Genomic DNA, 22961 nt, shown 5'->3' on the forward strand with positions numbered 1-22961 from the left:
TTGATCTCTTACCCGATTCTTTTTCTTATGGAATGTTGATTTTGACTAGTTTCAATAGTCTATCATACAATCCACAAATCAATTAAATTACATATCAACTGAATTCAGGTGTATACAATGTCTCACAATTCATTGAAACATGTAGTTACTATTGAGCTTTAGTTTCGTTGCCTCCTTTTAAACTTTGCGTAAATTAATTGTTTGACTTTGTTCGCTGGCTCGATATAATGTTCTTGTGTTCGCAAGCTCAAAGCAAATTCTTATTTATTTAGTCTCATTATTTTCAATAGTGGAAAATATCTACCACCTTCAAATTGTATACTGCACTTACGGTTCACTAGAGCGTCTTCTTTATTTTTTTTATGTATGACAGTATGACGTTCCGCTCAATAATTGCCATAAAATGTTAAGTAATTCAGATGTTCTTCCTAAGCTCCTTTATATTTTTTCTCATTTTTTTGTCTCTAATCATTAAGGCATCTGCAAAATGGACTTTTACTTATAAATTCTCAGGCAAAATCCATTTACCTTTTTTCACATGGATCATCTACCATGAATGCTTTGAACTTGCTGAATATGATATCAGATAATGTGTACTTTAAAAAATAAAAGATTGGATCTTAATGAGTTTTGGATTGGAAACGGATCCATTGTTCGGTTGGTCACTGTTTGCGGCCCCTCAGTGCTGGAATTTTTTTTATCCTTGATACATTAGGTGTACTTGATATATATAATTCATCCATTATTATTTTGTATCATGTTCAATTTATTTTGTTAAATGTTTAAGCATGAAAATAACATTATTGATGTATTATCATATATAATATGTACATTCGTGTATAGATACGATTTAGACACCCGAAGTCCCACACACACAAAACAAAACAATTTTGAGACCACATTGTAGGCCCTAACTGTTATGTTCCCTTCAATATTATAATTGTTCAAACATGACTACATGCGCTCTGCACATCACCCCGACACCTTCCCTCATGCTTGGTCTGTACAGGTGTCACCTAACTTTTCAAATGACCTCTAATTTAGATGAAATAGACCAAATAAATAACAAATGATATTCGAAATTGTAGTTATTATACCTCCCAGGAATTTGTATCAGCTTTTGAATCAAATGATAAGTTATTTCAGCATGATGATATACTGTGCAATAATCTCAGTCTTGTACATTTTAATTCAAGACATTTTAATTCAAGAAGTATAAGTAGAAATTTTGAGGCTGTAGAAACATTTTTAAATTCCCTAAACACGTTTTCATTTTCAATTATTGGTGTTTCTGAAACTTGGCTGAGTCCACATTCCCCAGACATTTACAATATACCTAATTATCGCATGTTACATGTTGATAGAAGAAGAGACAGATGAGGTGTGGCAATGTATATCAACTCAAAACGAAAATACAAAGTAAGATCAGACATTTACATTAATGACATAGAAACTCTCTTTATTGAAGCAGAAAACAAATTTGGTAAAAATATAATAGTAGGAACATTATATAGACCCCCTAATTTTATTATTTTAATTATTTTAATTTTATTGATAATTCTGTTAAAGAACTTGAGAAGATATCACGTGAAAATAAACAAATCTATATGATGGGTTACTTCAATATTGATTTATCAGATAATTTATATAACAAACCATCTTATTATAAGTCTAATTAAGTAAGGAATCATAATAGCAATAATAATGCAAGCATATTTCTCAATATACTTTCCTCATATGCTTTTCATCCTTGCATCAACATACCTACTAGAATAACGTCCACGTCAGCAACATTGATCGATGATATATTCTTTTAGCAATGATAACAATAGTGGAGTTTTTATGATATTACATATCATTTGCCAATATTTTTTTAATTTCTTCAGAATGTGAAGTTAGTGTAAACAAAGAAAAGATTAGAAAACATACAGGAAAGAAAATATAAATACTATATCAGCTTTGATTGAAGATTTAACCAATGAGAATTGGGATGACGTTTTGGAAGAAAATGATGCAAATGTTGCTGATAAATTGTTTATTGATAAATTCACTCATTACTATGATAAAAATATACCACTTGTTCAAAGCAAGAAGCGTAAAAGTGAAATCAGAAATCCATGGATTACTCAAGGAATTTAACAGTCTATCAAGAAACATAATAAACTTTATAAATCATTCATTTCTAATAGATCTGAACATAATTTTATCAAGTATAAAAAGTATCGCAATACACTCACCGGCGTAATTCGATCTTCGAAAAAATATATTATTCAAAAGAAATAAAAAAAAACGCAGAAGAGAATTTGAATGCATCTTGGAATGTCATAAACAAATTAATAAACAAAAGTAAACCCCATGATAAAATTGAAAAACTTGAAGTTAAAAATGAATTATTTACTGAACATTATGAAATTGCTCAAGCTTTTAATCTTTTTTTACGGGCATTGGTCCTGACCTGGCTTCAAAAATACAAAGTAATGGTAAGAATTTGACTGAGTATCTCTCCGAGCCCAACTCAAATACAATGTGTTTTATTCCAACAGATCAACATGAAATACTTAAGATAGTTGAAACCTTAGCATCTAAAAAATCTAAAGGATATGACGGAATCAGCACAAAACTTTTAAAGCATGTAATATATGACTGTTGTCCCAATTTATTATAAATAGCAAAAGTAGTCCCGGTTTACAAAAAAGATGACCCGACTAAAGTTACAGATTATCGTCCTATATCACTTTTACCATGTTTGTCAAAAATATTGGAAAAAATTGCGTACAAACGACTGGATTCATTTTTGTCATTAAATAAAATTCTTACTCCCGCCCAATTCGGCTTTAGAAAAAAATTCTCAACCGATTTTGCAATAACTAAATTACTTGATAATGTTGTTAACTCTCTTTCAAAAAGAAGTCATATAATCGCTTTATTTATGGACCTATAAGTAAAGCCTTCGACACCATTGACCATCAAATTTTATTACATGAATTATATAATTACGGAATACGTGGAGTTGCCTGGTCAAGGATTAAAAGTTATCTTTTAAATCGACAACAATTCCTCTCTATTAATAATATTAGATCTCCGTTGTCCTTTCTTAATTGTGGACTGCCACAAGGTTCGATTTTGGGACTACTTCTGTTTTTAATATTATATCAATGATATACTATATTCTTCTCAAATTCTTTCGTTTATTTTATATGCTGACGACACCAACATCTTATTATCTCACGGAAATTTAGATGAATTGATTAATATAATGAGTTTGGAATTAAAAAAATGTTTCTTCCTGGTTTAAATGTAACAAGTTATTGTTAAACATAAGTAAAACTCATTTTGTTCATTTTCAAACTACTCATAAGAATGACGATTTTTTTTCCCAAGACATTATATTTGATAATGAGCCCATAGATAAAAAAAGATTATGATAAATTTCTTGGTATTACAATAGACAAACATTTATCGTGGAACCAACACGTAAGCAATATATCCACATTAATGGCTAAAGGAACTGGAATATTATACAAATTAAAGTATTTTTTGCCAGAGCATTCCCTTTTAATGATATACATTGCATTGGTACTACCATATATTAATTATTGTAACATTATTTGGGGAAACTGTAGTAAAACTAACGTTGAACATTTACTTTTATTACAAAAGAAAAGTGTTAGGATATGCACAAAATCAACATATCTTTCACACACTGATCCACTTTTTTATCGTCTAAAAACGTAAAGGATATATGATATAAATACTATACAAATAGCTATTTTCATGTATAAATATCATTACAAACTGCTTCCTCCTGTGTTTACCGATTTCTTTTCATGTAATAGCAACTTACATTCATACCCAACACGGACATGTCAGAATATTCACTTAGACAATCCTAGAACACTATTAGCACATAAAACACTAAGACGTCATGGGCCTGACATATGGAATACATAGCCAGATTCATTCAAACAGCTAAGATTCAAATTCCCCTTTAAAAGGGGTATTCAAACATTATTATTGAATAAATATTCACAGATTTAACCCTAAAATTGCTCTTTCTCTTTATGTAATGAAACACATAATTTCCAAAAGAAGAAAATAAAAAACAACCAAGAATCAAAATAAAAAGTACATTGTGAGGACCAAGCGCCCCCCCCCCCCCTCGTCTTTTCGCACCTGCACCCTTACGATAAGATAATCATGTTGGATGAATAATAATTATTGTTTTCTGGGGTTGCCACGCAGTCAAGCTGAGCTTATAGTGGTAATCACTGCAACCTTCCAAAAAATCGATATGTATTAATAGAAAATGTAATTATGTTCAATGTTTTGCTTGTCAGTTATACGTTTATTATAATTGTATCTTCTTTGTTCATGTGTTTATGAAAAAGTCTTGTAGAAACCAATAAATGAAATGACATGAAATTTCGAAAATCGCGTCGTCGTCGGATCGTTTAAAAAGTGTGGACCGGGTCGTTTACGATTCGTTGCGCTGCATCAGCACAGTCATCAGCAAGTACGCCATCTACGACGAATGTCTGATGAAACTCACAGACTGCTTCCAAGCAGACTCTCAACTGAAAGCTCACAAGCAGATGGTATTCCATGACGTTTGAAAGGTTACAGCATGTTTACAATCGGGAATCTTTATGATATTGACTATGATAAAAATTCAGGGACATCCCTCTTATACCACTTGATGACACCAGCTTGGTCTAGTTCCTTGATAATCTGGACCTCTCTTCGAAAATCATGGCTTGCTGAAGTATTCCTATAGGCACTGAACTTGCTATCGTAGTAGTATCCTGTATATTTTTTGTTGTATCCCATGCCATAAACACTGAGAGAATCACATCCTGCATGTAGAGCCGTAAAGAACATCACTGCACCCGTACTAGGTCGGAATGACTTTGTACGCATCCATCTGAAATTAGAAAAGGCCGTTATCAAAAGCTATCCATTGAGTGGAAATTGCATCGCATCAAAATACAGTACAGTACAGAGTGAATTTGATAAAATCGTGTACTGTTTCATGACCTACACATTTCAGAAAGATGCCCCAAATAAAAATGTATAAAAGGGGAATTTGATTGGGAACATAGTTTGCCAAAGACTCGTAGTTAAAACGGTTGCTGCAGCAAACATGAGGGGTACTCTGGACCCCCATAGTGCCCCTCTTAAAGGAGAGAGAGAGAGAGAGAAAAAGGAAAACGCTACTTTTTTATTGCATTGTTATCTTCTAATTAATATGATATGAATAAGATTTTATTATAAATGACAAATTAAATTGTGACATTCTGCTGGGTTTCGTCTTTTTTTTTTATACATTTGTATGTTTGATTGAATCGTAAATTCATAATCGAGGTAAAATCACAATCACAAACAAAAACAGAACAAAGCAAGAAATTAATTGAAGTCAAACACCTAAAAGGTCAAGTCCACCCCAGAAAAATGTTGATTCTGATGAATAGAGAAAATTCAAACTAGCATAACGCTGAAAATTTCGTCAGAATCGGATGAAATATAAAAAAGTTATGACATATTAACATTTTGCTTATTTTTACAAAACAGTGATATGCACAATTCAGTGACAGGCAAATGAGACAGTCGATGATGTCCCTCACTCACTATTTTCTTTTGTTATTTATTATCTGATTTATACAATATTTCATTTATTATAGATTTGAAAATAAGGACCAACTTATCTGAACCATCACATGTTTAGGGAGGAAATAATCAATGTTTCACGCGACAATGAGGAGAAAATTAGAATATTTCATATTTCATATAATAAAATACAAAAGAAATAGTGAGTGGATGACGTCATCGGTTTCCACATTTGCATACCGAACAGGATGTGCATCATAACTGTTTTATGAAATTAAGCAAAACTTTAAAATGTCATAATTTTCTTATTTTACATCCGATTTTGATGAAATTTTCAGTGTTGTGTTTGTTTGATCTTTCTCTTTTTATTCGCATCAAATTTTTGTTGGGGTGGACTTGTCGTTTAACAACATAGCATTCTCTATTTTCTGTTGATTAACCTGGGAGGGGGAGGGGGCATAAAAGGTGTGAAATTTCTGAAAATCTACTTGAATATGACCGCTATTTTTTTTTTTTTGAGGAGTGTCTGCATTTTATTCAAGATCATTTACAAATAGACAAATTCATACAATAACAATGATAAAATTAATACATTTTGTGTGACAATCGATAAAAATAGATAATGTATAAGACAGGGATTATCAAATAGCGGCGCGCGCGCCACTTGTGGCGCACCGAGCCTTGCGGAGTGGCGCGTGGGAGCCGGTATGAAAAAAAAGGGAAAAATATATATGTAGAATTGATGTTTGATAATTTTACACAAAGGGAAAAAACAAGTCAGTTATACTTTAAAATTCATTGATTTTATATTTATTTATTCTAACGCTATGGTTTTTATATGCTTGGTGTATAGATTAATGTGCGACTGTCAATAGTAGGCATGTGCATCACGATATACATGTAGGTAGGCCTATACAAATTATCTCTATGATCACAAGTGAACTGATAGCCCCGTTCGTCGGTTGGATATTTATCACGTTTTCAACTATTTTCTAGGGCTAGTAATTTCGCAATTCCAGATTATACATTGAAAATTGATGGAATTGCTCAGATGCATCATTTGAAATAATGACAATAAATACATAATTTAAAATTCTTATACTTGACAAGCCATGCTTTTAATCAACAACTTGGACTCCAGGCAAAGCACATCGTATCGGAAAATGTGGTGACATATATACAGATATAAAATAAAGTTCTTAATTTGCATATTAGTGTGGCATCACGAAAAGTATGTCGGGTAAGTTTTAACCAACAAAAAATTTTCAGACTGACAGAAGTGAGTTTAGACATATTGAAAATCAGAAACTTTGTTTCCAAAGCCGATTATTTAAAAATCCAAGGTTGTGAAAGAGAAATGCTGCAAGGTATTGCCTGCTGTGGTCACACACTGTTACACCGCTGTTACGATGCCCAAATTCAACAGTGTTCACACTGTGGTCACACACTGTTGCACCGCTGTTACAATGCCCAAATTCAACAGTGTTCACACTGTGGTCACACACTGTTACACCGCTGTTACAATGCCCAAATTCAACAGTGTTCTACTGCGGTCACACACTGTTACACCGCTGTTACAATGCCCAAATTCAACAGTGTTCTACTGCGGTCACACTCTGTTACACCGCTGTTACAATGCCCAAATTCAACAGTGTTTACACTGTGGTCACACACTGTTACAACGCTGTTACAATGCCCAAATTCAACAGTGTTCACACTGTGGTCACACACTGTTACACCGCTGTTACAATGCCCAAATTCAACAGTGTTCACACACTGTTACACCGCTGTTACAATGCCCAAATTCAACAGTGTTCACACTGTGGTCACACACTGTTACAACGCTGTCACAATGCTCAAATTCAACAGTGTTCACACTGTGGTCACACACTGTTACACCGCTGTTACAATGCCCAAATTCGCAGTGTGCTCAAATAGCGAACAACATGAAGAAGTGTTCCACACTGTTAAAAATTTCACAGTGTAACAAAAATTTCACACTGTGGAAACCTCTACATTGCGAGCATTCACAATGCGTTTACATAGTGCACAATGTTTACGAATGACTAACACTGTTATTATGTTCAGTTTTAATAGTGTGAAGAAGATTTCACTGTTGAGTTCCACACTGTGGAAGACTGTTCTTTCCATCATGGCACCAATGTATTGAGGGTCACTGTGTCCAGCAGGGCACCATTGATGGAGTAAAATCTTCGGGACTCACATTTTGTGAATGTATCTGACAAAGTCTGGGTGCAGCAGCCTGATGTCTGCAGCCTTAGCTTTCAGCTTCTGCTTCGGGTTGGATCCCTTGGCCACTTCTGTGATGTATTCATAGTCAACCAATTCACAAGGCAGGAAAACCCACTTGATACCCTGTGAAAACAACAACAACAACAGCACAGCAAAGATTATACTAAACTACAATGACGTACGTGGGGGTATAATACTCAAACTGGGAGAATCTTCTCTTATAATGTACAGTGCGTATAAAAAAGGGTCAGTTTTGAAAAGTCTATAACAAATTTGTTTCAAATTATTATATCTATATTTTTATGTTAATAGATGCTCTGAGATCTTATCTTTGAAGTGCCATTTAAAAAAATAGATTTTGTTAATGCTTGAGCGAACACGGGACGTTTTTGTCGGGGTTCAAAAGGAGGCTTGCGCCAAGATAGCAGAAATGAGAAATTTGATGATTAGACTTTTGGCAAATCAGCAGAATTCCTCTTAATCTTTTCATTATCTTTGCCATACTTTTCGAATTATGCTGTCGAATCTAATTTAAAATTTATTCATTTACCTGAATTATTTTGTTTTTCATTTAAACTTCTTTTACCTTTGAATTTGCCTTCATAAGTAAGAAAGAAGACTTTTTGTCAACCCAAGTAAGTAGATTTGCCTTATTAATTGGGAGAATTTGTAATTATTCAAATCCTGTTATTACTGGTATGTAAAACAAAATTATGTTATGGTACCTATATAAGACATGAATCATAGTTTCAAGGGGTTTATTGAATCCTTCACCAAGTTTAATTATGTGCTTGACTGGACAAACAGGAAAAGATTCTTGTCTTTCAATGGCAATGGTGTATTAAGTCAGTTTGAAGGAGCAAGATATACGAGATCGGGTAAAATGTATTAAAAAGTTGTGAAGCAAGCAAGCAAAAATTTCCATTTTTATTGAAATATCCAATTTAGTGATTTTGACATAATATTTAGTAAATGATATAATATTTTGATTTCTATGTTTTCTGTTATTTTCCTTTCCACTTTTTTTTCTTGGTCATGTTTTTTTTTTTTTGGGGGGGAGCACCCCTAGCCCCAACCTATCGGTATGCCACTGTACAAAGGTACCATAACCTTTATAGCACACAATGAAAGGAATTTAAAAAATAAACACGCTCTCCCATACTTCGGTTTAACAAAGAATTGTTCTTGCCTAAGAAGGAATATTCAAAGCTATAAAAGAAAACATATTAAAAAGGAACAACAGGGCCTCGTCTTACAAAGATTAACGATTAATCCAATCAATCGCAACTCTATGAAAAACCATTAGTGTCATATTTTTTTATGCAGGAAATTTGCAAAATGTCCTTTGTAAAGAAACGAGAACACACAAATTTTCAAGAAATCAATTAACGTATTTCTTAGTTTGGACGTATTTTATAATTTTTTAAACAACTGGGTCTGGAAAAAGACTTTGGACTTATATTATAATTTTTTAAACAACCGGGTCTGGAAAAAAGACTTTGGGCTTATGATTTTTTTTAAACAACCGGGTCTGGAAAAAAGACTTTGAACTTTTGTGCTATATGAATGCATTAATATAGGTTTTTAGTTTTTAGTTTTAAATAACTGGGTATGGAGAAAAGACTGCGCTTGATTCTCAATTTACTGTTTGTGCGTATATTCACAATACGCGCCGTATAGTTCAAACTACAACAAAGACATTCATTCCACCAGTTTGAATTAACTTGGTCTGGAGAAAAGACTAAGCCCGATTCTCATTTTTATTCCACTGGAATATCATTAGTGTATCTTAATTTGGACTTATATCATAACTTTTGAAACAACCGGGTCTGGAAAAAAGACTTTGGACTTATATCATAATTTTTTAAACAACAGGGTCTGGAAAGAAGACTTTGGACTTATATTATAATTTTTTAATTAACCAGGTCTGGAAAAAGACTGCACTTTTGTGCTATATGAACGCATTACTATAGGATTTAAGTTTAGAACGGATTCGCCAAAAATCCCTTCAAATTTATTACATTTGTATGTGCAAAAGGGGTTACTCATTACATTTCAATTGTTATAACTGTATTTATGATGGATTTTGTCTACTGTTTTGTTGGAAATGAAAAAAAATAAAACTGAAACTCAACGTTTGGTCAAAGAAACTATGAATCGATATGAGTGAAGACTGAAAGGTACAAGAATAGCCTTGTTTTTTTTCTTAAAAATTGATTATCTCGAATGGATTGTTTTTCAGATGAACTTTTTAATCGAATTCCCACCCACTAAAATAAAATACAAGAAGTTAGCTCAAAGGAACTATTGATTAATATAACTGAAGACAGGGGCGGAAATCTCTCCCAAAAGGTAGGGGGACAAGGGTCTGGAAATTTTGACAAGCAAAAAAAATTTCCGCCCATGACTGAAGATTGAAATCACAAACCCGACCCGTTATATTTAAGTTGTATAATCGCCTATTATCTATATATTTGTATGTATAATTAAGTTTTATAATGGTGTTTTCACTTTCAGTTTCTTTGTTGTTCTTTTACTGGGATATCATGTATCTATATTTTTATTTCTTTTTTTTTCTTTCTAAGCGCTTTATAAATTTTGCACATTATTATTTATTATTATTACAAAGTAGCGATTATGTCGATAATGGTTTATACCTTGTCAGTCGGTATATCAGATTTGTGTGTGTGCATGAGGGACCGATGCATGAACACGTAGTGTGTAGTACGATTACCCACGTCATCCTCATGGCCTCTCCTCACACAGTGGTTCACTCTAAAATGATAATATTACGATGACGGAAACAATATCAATGATAATGGTGATAATGTTATTGATGATGATGGTGGTGGTGGTTATGATGATGATGATGATAATAATTATGTTAATAACAAAAACAATAATAATGATAAAAGTCAAAATGGGCAATTCCACTATAAAGTAGGTACGTGCATGAGATTGGTCTTCGTGAAATTACAGATCTCCGTTTCATAGTTCATAATGAAATGGTGAAATGCTCTCAAATTTTCACTATGGCCGGATTGGAATTCATGTATAAAAAAGAGAAAAGGTGAAAACCTTTTAAAAAATTCCTTAATTTAGATCGCAAATCTAGATCAATAAGAGGGACAGTTTCCAAATGAAGAAAATCCATCAATATGCATGTACCTTTTATCAAAAAAAAAGCACGTATGTTTTTTTTTTTGCTTTTTTGTTCATTTTTGACACCGTAAAACATGCATGCTACGCGTCTTAACCAGTAAAAATTGGGCCGAACAACATCAAATGTTAGGCTTCATCAATTCTACTCCTCTTAAACCGGTAACCTCAGATGAGCCAATGGAAACTGAAAAACACGTCACTAGCATATCAACCTTACGAGACATCGAGGCAAATAATATTTATGAATTCAAAATATTGTAGATTCACGATTTCTAATAAGTTAGAGGTAAAACTTCATGACTAGTTTCAAAGAGAAAAAATATACATAATTGCTGATAACCTTATTATAAAATAGCCGTAGTAAAGACCGAATTTTTAAAAATGCTTAGCTATTTTACTTTTTTCGTTAATTTCTGTTTTACCTGAACACCATGTCATGATCATCGATTTCCTTGCCCAATCCCGATCCGTTCAGAATTCCTCCATTACCTACGACAGCACAACTCACACATCGAGGCCTCTCATTCTTCTCGAAACCCAATATCGATTCATCTTTGGAAAAGAGTTTCAGTATTTTGGACAGATCTAATGGGAGCAATAACAAAAAGAAAACAATTCAGTTTTCAGTTGGCATCGCTTGAAAGTAATATATCAAAATATTATTTTTGAACGTACTTTGGCTTTTCATAATAATTAGCCTTTTATAATCGTTGTATTATGTACGTGCAGTCATTGGCGGCGGAAGCCAACAAAATTAGGCGGGGTTCACCTGAAATTTTGTGATGGACACAGGTAAAAAAAATTGACAAGCCAAAAAAAAAGGTCATCAGCCTAAATTTTAGGGGGGACTTAACACATTTTAGGGGGACGCAGGAAACAAAATTGACAAGCAAAAAAAAAAGGTTATAAACTTTCAAAATTTTAGAGGGGGACCATCTCCCCCACCTCAAATTTAGGGGGGATCTGTCCGCCGCCTATGCTTGCAATTGTATTGGCATATTGTTGGGGGTCACTTCATTTAGAATTAAAAAAATTAATGTGACTGCTCGTAAGCTTCGCAATTTGAACAGTACAATTGTCAGGCTCTTGATCAGATTGCGATTAACTCAAATCAGGTTTCTTTGTAATTTATATTTCAATAAAATATGAAAGAGCGTATTACCAGGGACTACCAGGGACGTGTCCTGTGCTAGTGGCGAGATAAAAAAAAATACATGACCAGAAAGAAAATAAAGAACAAGAGTAAAAACAGAAAAGAGAAAAACGACTAAGAAATGGTAATTGCTCATGCTTTTCAGAGCTATTGCTCTCTCACTTTTAAACTGGAGTTTCCTTCTATAAAAGAATCCATACGGCATATGATATTTCTTCAAGCGTTCATATTCCTTATTGTTGATATTGGCACTAGTCATGACCATCTGTACTGAAGGCTGATAGTACTGAGCGGACCAGTTCGACGCTTGTAGCTTTCCTTGCAAGGAATGGGGACATGACTGCATGGGACAGAGTAAGATAAGAGTACATGAATTATATACTGCATACATACAGAACACCACTCATTCAATGAACAAGGTTATAATATAACCTTGTTCTCAGTTATATCTCCATGTGTGGCAAAATAAGGGTGGCAATGTTTGGCTTATTTTCTCTTTTTCTTTGGGGCTAATGCTTGATTTTTTTTACACTGACAGTTCCATTACACCTATTATTCATATAACTTGGCTCTTATTTAAATTTGATTCCTTAAATCATTTTTTTTTAATTAAAAATAGAGATCAAAAAATGAAAATTTTCTTGCCATATTACTTTCCACCAATAGGGGGCGTACACAAATATATGCCCAAAATTCAAGTTGTTGAGCGCTCTGGTGAATGAAAAAATTATTCCCAACTTACTAATGAAAAATAAATTGCTACTGTATGGAAATTAGTAATTTTGGTCACAAAAGTGATATTTTAATGATTTTTTAAAGTGTGTGCTCTTTACAACATTGGCATACCATAGTCCTACCTCTAGATTCCCCTCAGGCAGGGTGGTAGCAGTGAACAAGCGCAGAACACCTAAGTTTTACGACTGTTTGTGAGCAAATTATCCAATTAAATCAACGAGCACAAGTTTTAAGACCTTTGCTCAAAGTTACCTGGACTACCTAGTTTTCTATGACAATGCCACTGCGACAACCATCGTTCACCATCTTTCGTATAAAAAAAACAAGTAGTAAAAAATAGCCGGTGGTTTATTTCCACTGCTTCGTGCCTAGAACAATGTGTGTGTGTGTGGGTGGGGGATTGAATCCGATTGGTTTATCAGATCTAGAGCAAAATGTAGCATTTTGGCCAGTCCAACCATGCTAGTGTTGATCATGTAACGATACATCTCGATGAGTGTATAAGATGATGATGTATAAGAAAATCCTTTGTCCACGCACTTGAAATAATTAAAGGCGCGGTCACACCGCCAGAGCGTTGTTGGAGCAGAAGGGAAAGAGAGTCGAATTTCGCTCACAAAATTGGGGGGGGGGAAAAATCGAAAAAAAAACAACAACAATCGAAATCAAAAATGGTGAACGCGTAGCGAGCGGTGATGATTTTTTCTCTCCGCTTCACGACCGCTCCAACAACGCTCGGGCGGTGTGACCATGCCTTTAGAGACAAGAAATAGATGAAAAGTGCAACACATGGAAATGCAAAGCGATGTTCTGCGTTTCACTGATCTCCCGTGTGAACAGCTTTGATCTTAGAAAGATGAATGTCTTTATTTTTTATTACGTTTTCAGAAAAATGTTTTCTTAAATTTTACTTTCCGTATGGTGTGAAATATTGTCCTTCATTTTATTAAAAAGAATTAGATATAAAATAAAGAATCATTTTACGTCAAAGTATACTTCTTCAAGTACGGAAATTAAAAATAAATCAAGCCAAGCTGTAGATAGTAACGAGTCGAAATACCAAAATAAAGTGTTAAATGATTTAATAATGAATATTTGTTCTTTGTCTTTACGGATTTTTGTAAAAAATGACTGAAGCCAGTGCGTTGTGTGTAAACGTCTCTCCTATGTTTCATAGATGCAGGCTATGTTACAATGGAAAACACTCCGTCCCTCGGATAGGACGTTAAATGGAGGCCCCGTGTAGAGGAGAGTCACCACCTTTGCACGTTAAGAACCCATTGCACTATTCGTAAAAGAGTAGGGGGAAACCCCGGTGTAGTGGTCCACCTGCATTCCCCCCAATCAGTTATATCGGGAGGAGAGACCTGCGGGTCACAGTGATTCAGTTCGCTTTTCGCCTCCCAGGCACAGGTGACGCCAAAACAAATAATAATAATAATAAAATGTACTTACAGAAAAATTGAACTTTGGATCTTTCCTGAAAGACATCTCTGGGTTTTTTTCAGCAATTTTGATGAATTGCTGAGAATCATTTCGTCTTGCTTTCTGCACCAGGAATGAATCATTATGCAGGAATGAATCATTATGCTGAAGTGGTTTTGGGTAAGCCAACGCATAACTGGAAAACCTGGAAATGAATAACTTATTATTTTTCTGTGTTATTTTTATTATAAACTTTTTGTCAGGGTGAACTTCCCCTTTAACAGAATATACACTGGCGTACAGATGGGGGTGGGGCTTGAGGGCGCTTCTCCCTCCCCAAAATTTTCACGACCAAGATAAGAGAACAAGGAAGGAAAGGAAAGAGAGTAGGTGAAAATGGTATGATTTCCAAAATATGATGTCAAAACCTATCACAAACTTAGATTTTTATAATAAAGATGTCCACATTTTTGATCGCTCGATTCGTTCTCTAGCAATTTTTAAAATCAATTTTACCTAATACGCCATTTCTGCCCCCTCAAATCTTTTGCTCATAAACATGTCATTGAGAATATATATGTATTTACAAATAATTGAACGATGGGAATTTGACTATAAACCAAATTTAAAAAAATCTTACTTTCCGACCCTCAAAATTATGATGAAGTTTTTGAAAGTCTACAACGATTCCATACAGACTTGTGTGGTATGAAAAGTAATTAACAAAGTATTCTTTTCAAAAGGGGTATATGCAAGAGATCAGATAGACTTGTAGTTTGGGGTCATTCAGTTCCCATAAACACAAATGCACCATTAAAATAAACGTTAGAAATCGTTCCTTTTTGTCACAACGTTTCCGATATATAATTAACTGATATTTGATTACTCTTATGTCCAGGTTTCATGAGCTATAACCACATTCTTTCAAAGTTTGGACATTTAAAAAAAAAACATTGGTTAAGATTTCTTTTTGATTCCCCAAACGTAATAGAAGTTCACTGACTTCACTAGACCAAAAGCTTCAGTCTCTTTATTTACAGACGTATTTACCAGTCGCTATTATATCGCGATTTGTGCCGCTGCTTTGCGCTTGTATAGATGTGCGTGCGTTAGGAACTTGTCGCTCGTATTGATTGGCCAGGATATAGAAAATTAAATCGGAAAGCCTTGATAAAAGTACAACTCGTTGCCACTGTGGTATTAGTGGAAACGAGATGGCGGACATGAAAGCAAAATATGCATTGCAGAAAAAATTGAAATCAACAACAAATTATCTTTAACAGAAATAAAACATCTCATTTTCAAAAGATACAATCTAGAATGGCAAAAAAGATGGAATGAATCCCACGGCCTACTCAAATCATACCATCCCACTGTTAATTCTCCCTTTTTTGTTCCCTAATTAGATTCCACGAAACCATTATCCACAGACTCCGTTTTGGTGTAATAGGAATTGACTACGATTTAAAAAGACTTGATATACACCCCACGGGACTTTGTGATACATGTAGGCCTAACAAATTTGAAACAGTTGAGCATTTCTTAATCGAATGTCCCAAATATATAATAGAGAGGGCCATATATGCTACTTACAGAAACAAATCTTTCAACCTCCCAAAAAATAATGGATCTCTTAAAGAGTACTAAGGTAGAAATCCAATCTGCACTGGTCCGTTTCTTTCTCAGAACGAAACGACTATATAAAGTCTGAATAAGGAGGAAGAAAGGAGACTTTTCTCCTCCATTCTTACCCTTGGCTGATTATCCGAGTTTCTTTAATTTTGCGATTCGCCAGGGGGACAGAAAGGAGATAAGGATGAAGAGAGAATTTTCGTTGTTTATTTGTTGGTTTGTTTAGTTCTATTTTCAAATTTTTGGTTTTGTATTGTTTTTGTTTGTTTTTTGCACTTTCATCCTATACTTTAGTTTCGGTTACCCCGAAACCTGGAGTTTTATCAGGCCACAAATCCAGTTTACTTTTGCTTTTTCTGTTGCAGCTTACTGTAGCAGAAGAAAATCAAACGTGCTGCAAGAATCAGAACGCATACAAAAAAAAATGAATTAATTTTTTAAAAAAGGAAGGGAAACAAAAAAGAAATGAAAAGGAAAAAAAGAGAAAAGAAAAAGAATTAAAAAAAGAAGAAATATAACTAGAAAAGAAAGAAAACAGAAGAAAAAAGAAAAGAAAAAAAAGGAAAAAAAAAGAAAAAAAAGAAAAGAGAATAACAGAAAAGAAAAGGAAGAAAAAAAAAAGAATTAGAGAGAGAAGGAAAAAAGGAATGGAAAAAAATATATATAAGCTACTGAAAATGAACAAAAGCTGTGGCAAAAATAGTCAATCCTGACTGGTTGCCAACCAAGGAAAGAAGAAGAAGAAGAAGAAAGCCATTTCATCTCCGGCAGAAAAAAGGAATAACCCGGGAATTAACTCATCGGTAACGTATATTTTCGATATTTTATATAACATACATAGTATCAAAAGAAAGATTAGAGTCTAACGAAAATAGTGGGCCTTCGTTCAATGTAATATAATGTCATTTAGAATCTAAAAGAAATTAAAATCTGGACAAAACCCGTCCTCCGACCAGATTACACATGCAGGCTCGCACTAACACATTACCGTCGGTGAATGGGGATTATACTAAAATGTCAGAAATTGTTGAATAAATCCCAGAAACGACGGTTATTCCGGTCTATGACTCCACATGACCTTTGATCTTGGTTATGTGACCTGAAACTCGCACGGGATTTCAGTGATACTTGATTACTCTTATATCCAAGTTTCATGAAGTAAATCCATCAACTTTCCAAGATATGATGCCATTCAACTATACCCACAACATGGCCAAAGTTCATTGACCTTAAATGACCTTTGACCTTAGTCATGTGACCTGAAACTCAGGCAAGATGTTGAGTAATACCTCCTGTGTCCAAGTTTCATGAACTAGCCCCACATGATGATATTTCAAAAACTTATAGTCCAGGATAGAAGAAACATAACCTTGTTTTTTTGTATATACAATATTTGTTATGGTTTCTTGTCAATTCGAGGGTGCTGGTTACGAATCTGGATGATGCCACTCGTGTAACCTTGATTTCCGCAAATTGGCAAAATCCAATATGGCCGCCAAAATATGCAAATTACACATGAAAATCCCCAAATTTTCCGCACATTGGCTATGAAATGCATGAAATTCTGAAAAAAATGATTTTTGACAAAATATTTATTTTCCTGATATTCAAGATGGCCGCCATAGGCCCTTGTATACTCTATTATGTACAATACGAATAGGGAAAACTAATCTTCACAAAAATATGCACTAAACTGCAAAAATGTTTGCAAAGATGTTTGAAAGAAGTAATATGTATATCATCATTACTAGCGAGATATATCATTTGCTATGTCATATATGGGAACATTTCTGTATTTTGATATCTAAAATGGCCGCCACTGGCCCAAACAGTATTGCGTACAATGGCAATGGGGACTAAAAATTCACAAGATTGATCAATAAAATGCATATTATTAAGATTAAACGAGTGGAATACTGACTTAAAACATAATTGTTAACAAAATGTTTTATCAATATGCCATGTATGTGATGAATCAAGTATTTTGATATTGAATGTGGCTGCCAAAGGCCCTAAAAGTATTATGCACAATGAGAAAGAGGAGCAAAGAAATCACAAGAGTGAGCACTTAAATGCATATGTGATAAAGTAATGGAATACTGTCTAAAAACATATTTTCTAACGAAATATATCTTACAGGTTTCAAGTTTGCGTTAAATACTGTATTTTGACTTTCAAAATGGCCGCCATAGACATTAACAGTATTATGCACAATGCAAAGTGGGAAACCAATATTCACAGGAGTGAGCACCATGAATGCACGTAATAGTGATCTATGAGTAAATTGTCTGAAAGCATAAATTTTATTAAGATATATCATTTATTCTGCCAGTTAGGTGATAAATACTGTTATTGGAAAGTCAAAATGACCGCTAGAGGCCCTTAAGGTATTATGCACAATGTGAATTATTTCATCAGAATTTGGCTTTGCTTGGCCAAATGGTGATGTATGAGTGAAATATTGTCTGAAAACATAATTTATAGCAAAATATATCATATCTTATGTAATTTAGGTGATAAATACTGTATTTCAACATATGCCGTTTGTGAACATTATTTGTCTCCACTCGAATTGTATATTATAAGATAAGGGTTTATGGTCGATGGTGGCCATTTTTAATTAAAAAATGCAGCGTTTATCACCTTAAATACACAACATTATGATATATCTCGTTAGAAACAATGGTTTTAGACAATATTTCACCCATACATCACAATTCATAATTATATGCAATATTTAGAGTCAAGGAAAGCCAAATTCTGTCAAAATTATATGTCCAATGTTACAATGTACACAATACTTTTATGACCTATGGCGGTCATTTTGGATTTTAAAGTACAGCATTTATTACCTCCACGACCAATATATGATGTATTTAGTTAGAAGTCATGTTTAAGACAATATTTTTAGTCGTATATCACAGCTATATGCGTTTTATGATTCTCACTCTTGTGAAAATCAGTTTCTCCATTCGCATTGAACATGATAAATATAGGGCCTATGGCGGCCATTTTGAATATCAAAATACAGCATTTATCAGATAAATGGCATATTGACAATGATGCTTTTAGTCAGTATTCCACCCGTTTATCTTAATAATATGCATTTTAGTGCTCACTCTTGTCACTTTTTTTGTCCCGGCCATTGCCATTGTACATAATACTCTTTGGGCCATTGGTGGCTATTTTAGATATCAAAATACATCAATATCCCCATATATGACATAATAAATGATATATCTCATTAGTAATGATGATTTGCGTATATAACTTAGTTCATACATCGCGATATTTTTGCGGTTTAGTGCTGATTTTTGTTAAAATTAGTTTCCCTATTCATATCGTCGGCGGTCATCCGAACCGTCTTAACAGTCAATTTTGTTCAAAAAATTGATTTTGAGATTTTTGCAGAAAATTAAAGTACAAATCTTACTCTTTCCATAACTAAATTTCTTGGCAGCAATTTATTTTATTTTTTGACATATAAGAGGATTTTACGGTGATGCCATACATTTTTTTTTTTGATAAAATGCACAAAACCCATTGGAAACGTGTTCTGTAACAGAGCAATACGACGTTTTGACTGACCACGATTTGAATGCGCGCGGTCAGCCAAACTGTCGTATCGGCCATCTGCACTGCATTGACTTTGCACGTGAAAAGCGATACGACGTTTTGACTGACCGCGCGCATTAAAATCGCGGTCAGGGTTATTGTATTCCCTTTGGCGTTTTTGTACAGGGAAAATCTAAACCGCTCAAACCAAAATTACAAGCATGTAGCTCTTTTGCGATATTTTCTCTGATCCTTGCTTTTGTGTAAAAATAAGGATACCATTTTCAAGCAATTGTCTTGGTCTTTCCAACCATGTATTTTTCTAGCAATGAATATGTTGTAAGGCTGGGGAACTAAGTATGAATATTATAGTAAACTTCGAAGTCAATTTTCTCTCAAATGTGTTTGCACCGTCGTATGTATGATGCGACGGTACGGAAAACCGCCAACGATATTGTACACAATAGAGTATACAATGGACTATGGCGGCCATTTTGAATATCAGGATTATAAATATTTTGTCAAAAATTATTTTTTCAGAGAGTATTTTACTCCTGCCACACGATTTCATACATTTTATAGCCAATAAGTGCAGACAATTTTTGGATTTTCATGAGTAATTTGCATATTTTGGCCGCCATTTTTGGATTTTGCCAATTTGCGTAAAATGCTCAAGGTCACACGAGTGGCATCATCCAGATCGTAATCAGCACCCTCGAATTGACAAGAAACCATAAAAAAATATTGTATATATAAAAAACAAGGTTTGGTCAAATTTCTATGGGGCATATCCTGGACTATTAAACTTAAGATAAGATTTCGATGTTGACGACGCAGCCTCAGACGTTGGCGCCTGTAGTTTCGCTCTGCATGCTATGCAGGCGAGATAGTGTAACTTCTATGAAAAGAATGATTTTGATGTTAAAATTTTGTATTCCCTCACCCGGCTGTCTTGTATGGGCCATTATTCCCGATGATGAATAACACAGTCCCTCCTGTAACCATGACAAGGATGCAAAACAGCTGAGCGATCTCTTTAATGGGGATATGCATATCATTGATCCTAGATTGAAAAAAATAGCGAGGAAAGGCAAGAATGTGTATTGATTAAAGGCGAAGTTATAATAGTGCTTTCTAATATAGTGCTTTCTGGCAGCACCTGACACAGCACAACACTCTCCAGGACAGCGTGTACGCTTTTTGGGAGAGTACTTCTTCAAGGTTCAAGGTTCAATATTTCATATTTGTCTATTTCATTTCCAACAGAACATTATAAAATGATAGTAATTATATTTGAATATAATATAATCATATACGAACAATATAGGCCTATAACTCGTGATATGCAGAGCTACGAATCTGAACATGAACGTTTCAGTACTTTAAAGAGAAAATCAGTATTTTTTTAAGAAATCAGCATTTTCAAAGAAATACCATAGGACAAAATCTTGAAATAAGATGGACGTGACCTCATACAATTCGACTTTTTGACCCCTTGATGACCTTTAACCTTATTATCCTCATGAACATGTCATGTGGTATTACCCAAGGATCATAATGTACCAAGTGTGAACACAATTGATACAGAAATAAAGAAATGAGAGCAAGTTGAACACAAACTGTAACATTTTCGTAACTTGGAGTCGTTCAAGACTTTACTTTAAAGCAAAGCAGAATTCCGTTTTAGTATTCGTAGTATTATGTCAAACATCAAATAATATAGTTTTACTTCTGCGAACTTTTATACTTAATGATCCCAACTTCAATGGACAGAAAAATGAGGGAGTGGAGGAAGAGATTAAGTCTGCATGAGAACTGTTGTTGGAATGGTCCCAAGGGAGTGGACAAAGTTAGCTTGTATAAAAAAAATATCGTGCAGAAACCAATATGCACATGGGCATTTTCACGGTAACTGACGTTACACGGCACTTTTGTACACACTTTTCATTGTGTGTATGATCATCTCTAAAAGAACAACTTCCATCATTTGTTGTTTTAGAGATAATCATACACACAATGAAGTGTAAAATTGTGCCGTGTAACGTCAGTTACCATGAAAATGCCCATATATATAACGAACAAATTTAGACCTTCGACCTAATGACTCACCCTTTCCATAATAATCTCTGACAGAAAATATGACTGTCAGGTTGTTTGATGTGACCTGACTGTATTTTGGTGTCATCTACCCAGACACCAAACATGTTTAATATCTAGTGAATAATTCCAAAGTTATCATGCGGAAACCAACTCGCATATATAATGAGCTGTGACCTTTGAACTGCAGACTCCGAATTCAAACTTAGCCTGTACTTTGGTGTCGTCTACAGACACCAAATTTTTTTTCATCCGTAAAATATTTCCTAAGTTATCATGCAGAAATAAATTCGCATATTTTATGAGCTGTGACCTTATGGTTTTAAAGGGAATGAAATCTACAAGCTTTGCTTCTCAGCATCACCCCCCCCCCATTTTTCACATAATTACTGATATTAACCTCATTGCTTTCTTACAATCCTTCTGTATTTTCTGTTAAAAATGCCGGATAACTGTTGAAAATGGAATGAAATTAAGAATACTATAATCTACATGCCGACAACGCGACGATATGAATATACAAAATAATGTTCAAAGCCTTATTTTTTAATTAAAAAACAAGTCCTGAAAATTTCATCAAAATCGGATGTGAAATTAGAAAGTTATGACATTTTAAAGTTTTGCCAAATTTCACATAACAGTTATACGCACACCCTGGGCGGTATACAAATGTGAGGACTGATGACGTCATCCACTCACTATTTCTTTTGCATTTAATTACATGAAATATAAAATATTCTAATGTTCTCCTCACTGTCAAATGAAACAGCGATTACTTCCTCCCTCAACATGTGTCATTAGCATTGTTTAATACTCTAAGGTTCAGTCATAGGAAAGGTAAAAAATAATCGAAAAACACCCAAACAACCATGGATAACAAAAGGTTTATTAAAATCAATACAGACAAGTAATTGCCTTTACAAGTCACATTTACGCAATCCTACTGAAGCCAATTTAAACAAAAAAATTCTTTTCGCAACAAGTTAACAAAATTAATTCGTTTATCACGTAAAATGTATTATACTAATAGAATAAAAGATGCCAGTTCAAACACTTATACTACCTGGAAAATCATCAAAGAACTAATGGGAACAAATGCAGATCCCCCACCTACTGATGATATGACTTTAAATGGTTCCAAAGTTTTAACTCCTCCCTTCATGCAAACTCATTTAATTCATTCAATAGCCAAAATGCGCATTTCACGGATTATCTCCCCGAACCTAATCCACATTCATTTTTCTTGAACCCTACGAACCCCACAGAAATTCTCAACATTACACGTTCTCTTAATTGCACCAAATCTCATGGGCATGATAAAATTAGTATGTCTCTTTTAAAAGAA

The 22961-nt window shown here is 34.0% G+C and overlaps 1 protein-coding gene across 1 annotated transcript; it reads right to left on the reverse strand.

Moving 5' to 3' along the window:
• Nucleotides 1–1573: 1573 nt before the first annotated feature.
• Nucleotides 1574–20569, reverse strand: LOC121409391 (alpha-N-acetylgalactosaminide alpha-2,6-sialyltransferase 1-like). Its single transcript, XM_041601327.1, has 7 exons — nt 20463–20569; nt 14363–14537; nt 12335–12512; nt 11442–11604; nt 10515–10632; nt 7829–7980; nt 1574–4921 (listed from the first exon to the last, which is right to left on the reverse strand). The coding sequence occupies exons 1-7, from the start codon at nt 20522–20524 to the stop codon at nt 4657–4659; spliced, it is 1113 nt and encodes a 370-aa protein (XP_041457261.1). The 5' UTR covers nt 20525–20569; the 3' UTR covers nt 1574–4656.
• Nucleotides 20570–22961: the final 2392 nt, after the last annotated feature.

The sequence above is a fragment of the Lytechinus variegatus genome, chromosome 2 (assembly GCF_018143015.1).
Source record: "Lytechinus variegatus isolate NC3 chromosome 2, Lvar_3.0, whole genome shotgun sequence".
NCBI lineage: Eukaryota > Metazoa > Echinodermata > Echinoidea > Temnopleuroida > Toxopneustidae > Lytechinus > Lytechinus variegatus.

Bases quoted from the DNA above. Each gene is read 5' to 3' on its own strand.
- LOC121409391 (XM_041601327.1), bottom strand. From the start codon at position 20,524: ATGGTTACAGGAGGGACTGTGTTATTCATCATCGGGAATAATGGCCCA. The intron at 11,605-12,334 runs GTGAGAGAGCAA...TGCTCCCATTAG, and splicing joins AAGGAAACTCCAGTTTAAAA to ATCTGTCCAAAATACTGAAA. The intron at 4,922-7,828 runs GTGAGTCCCGAA...TTCTAATTTCAG, and splicing joins GTCAGATACATTCACAAAAT to ATGGATGCGTACAAAGTCAT.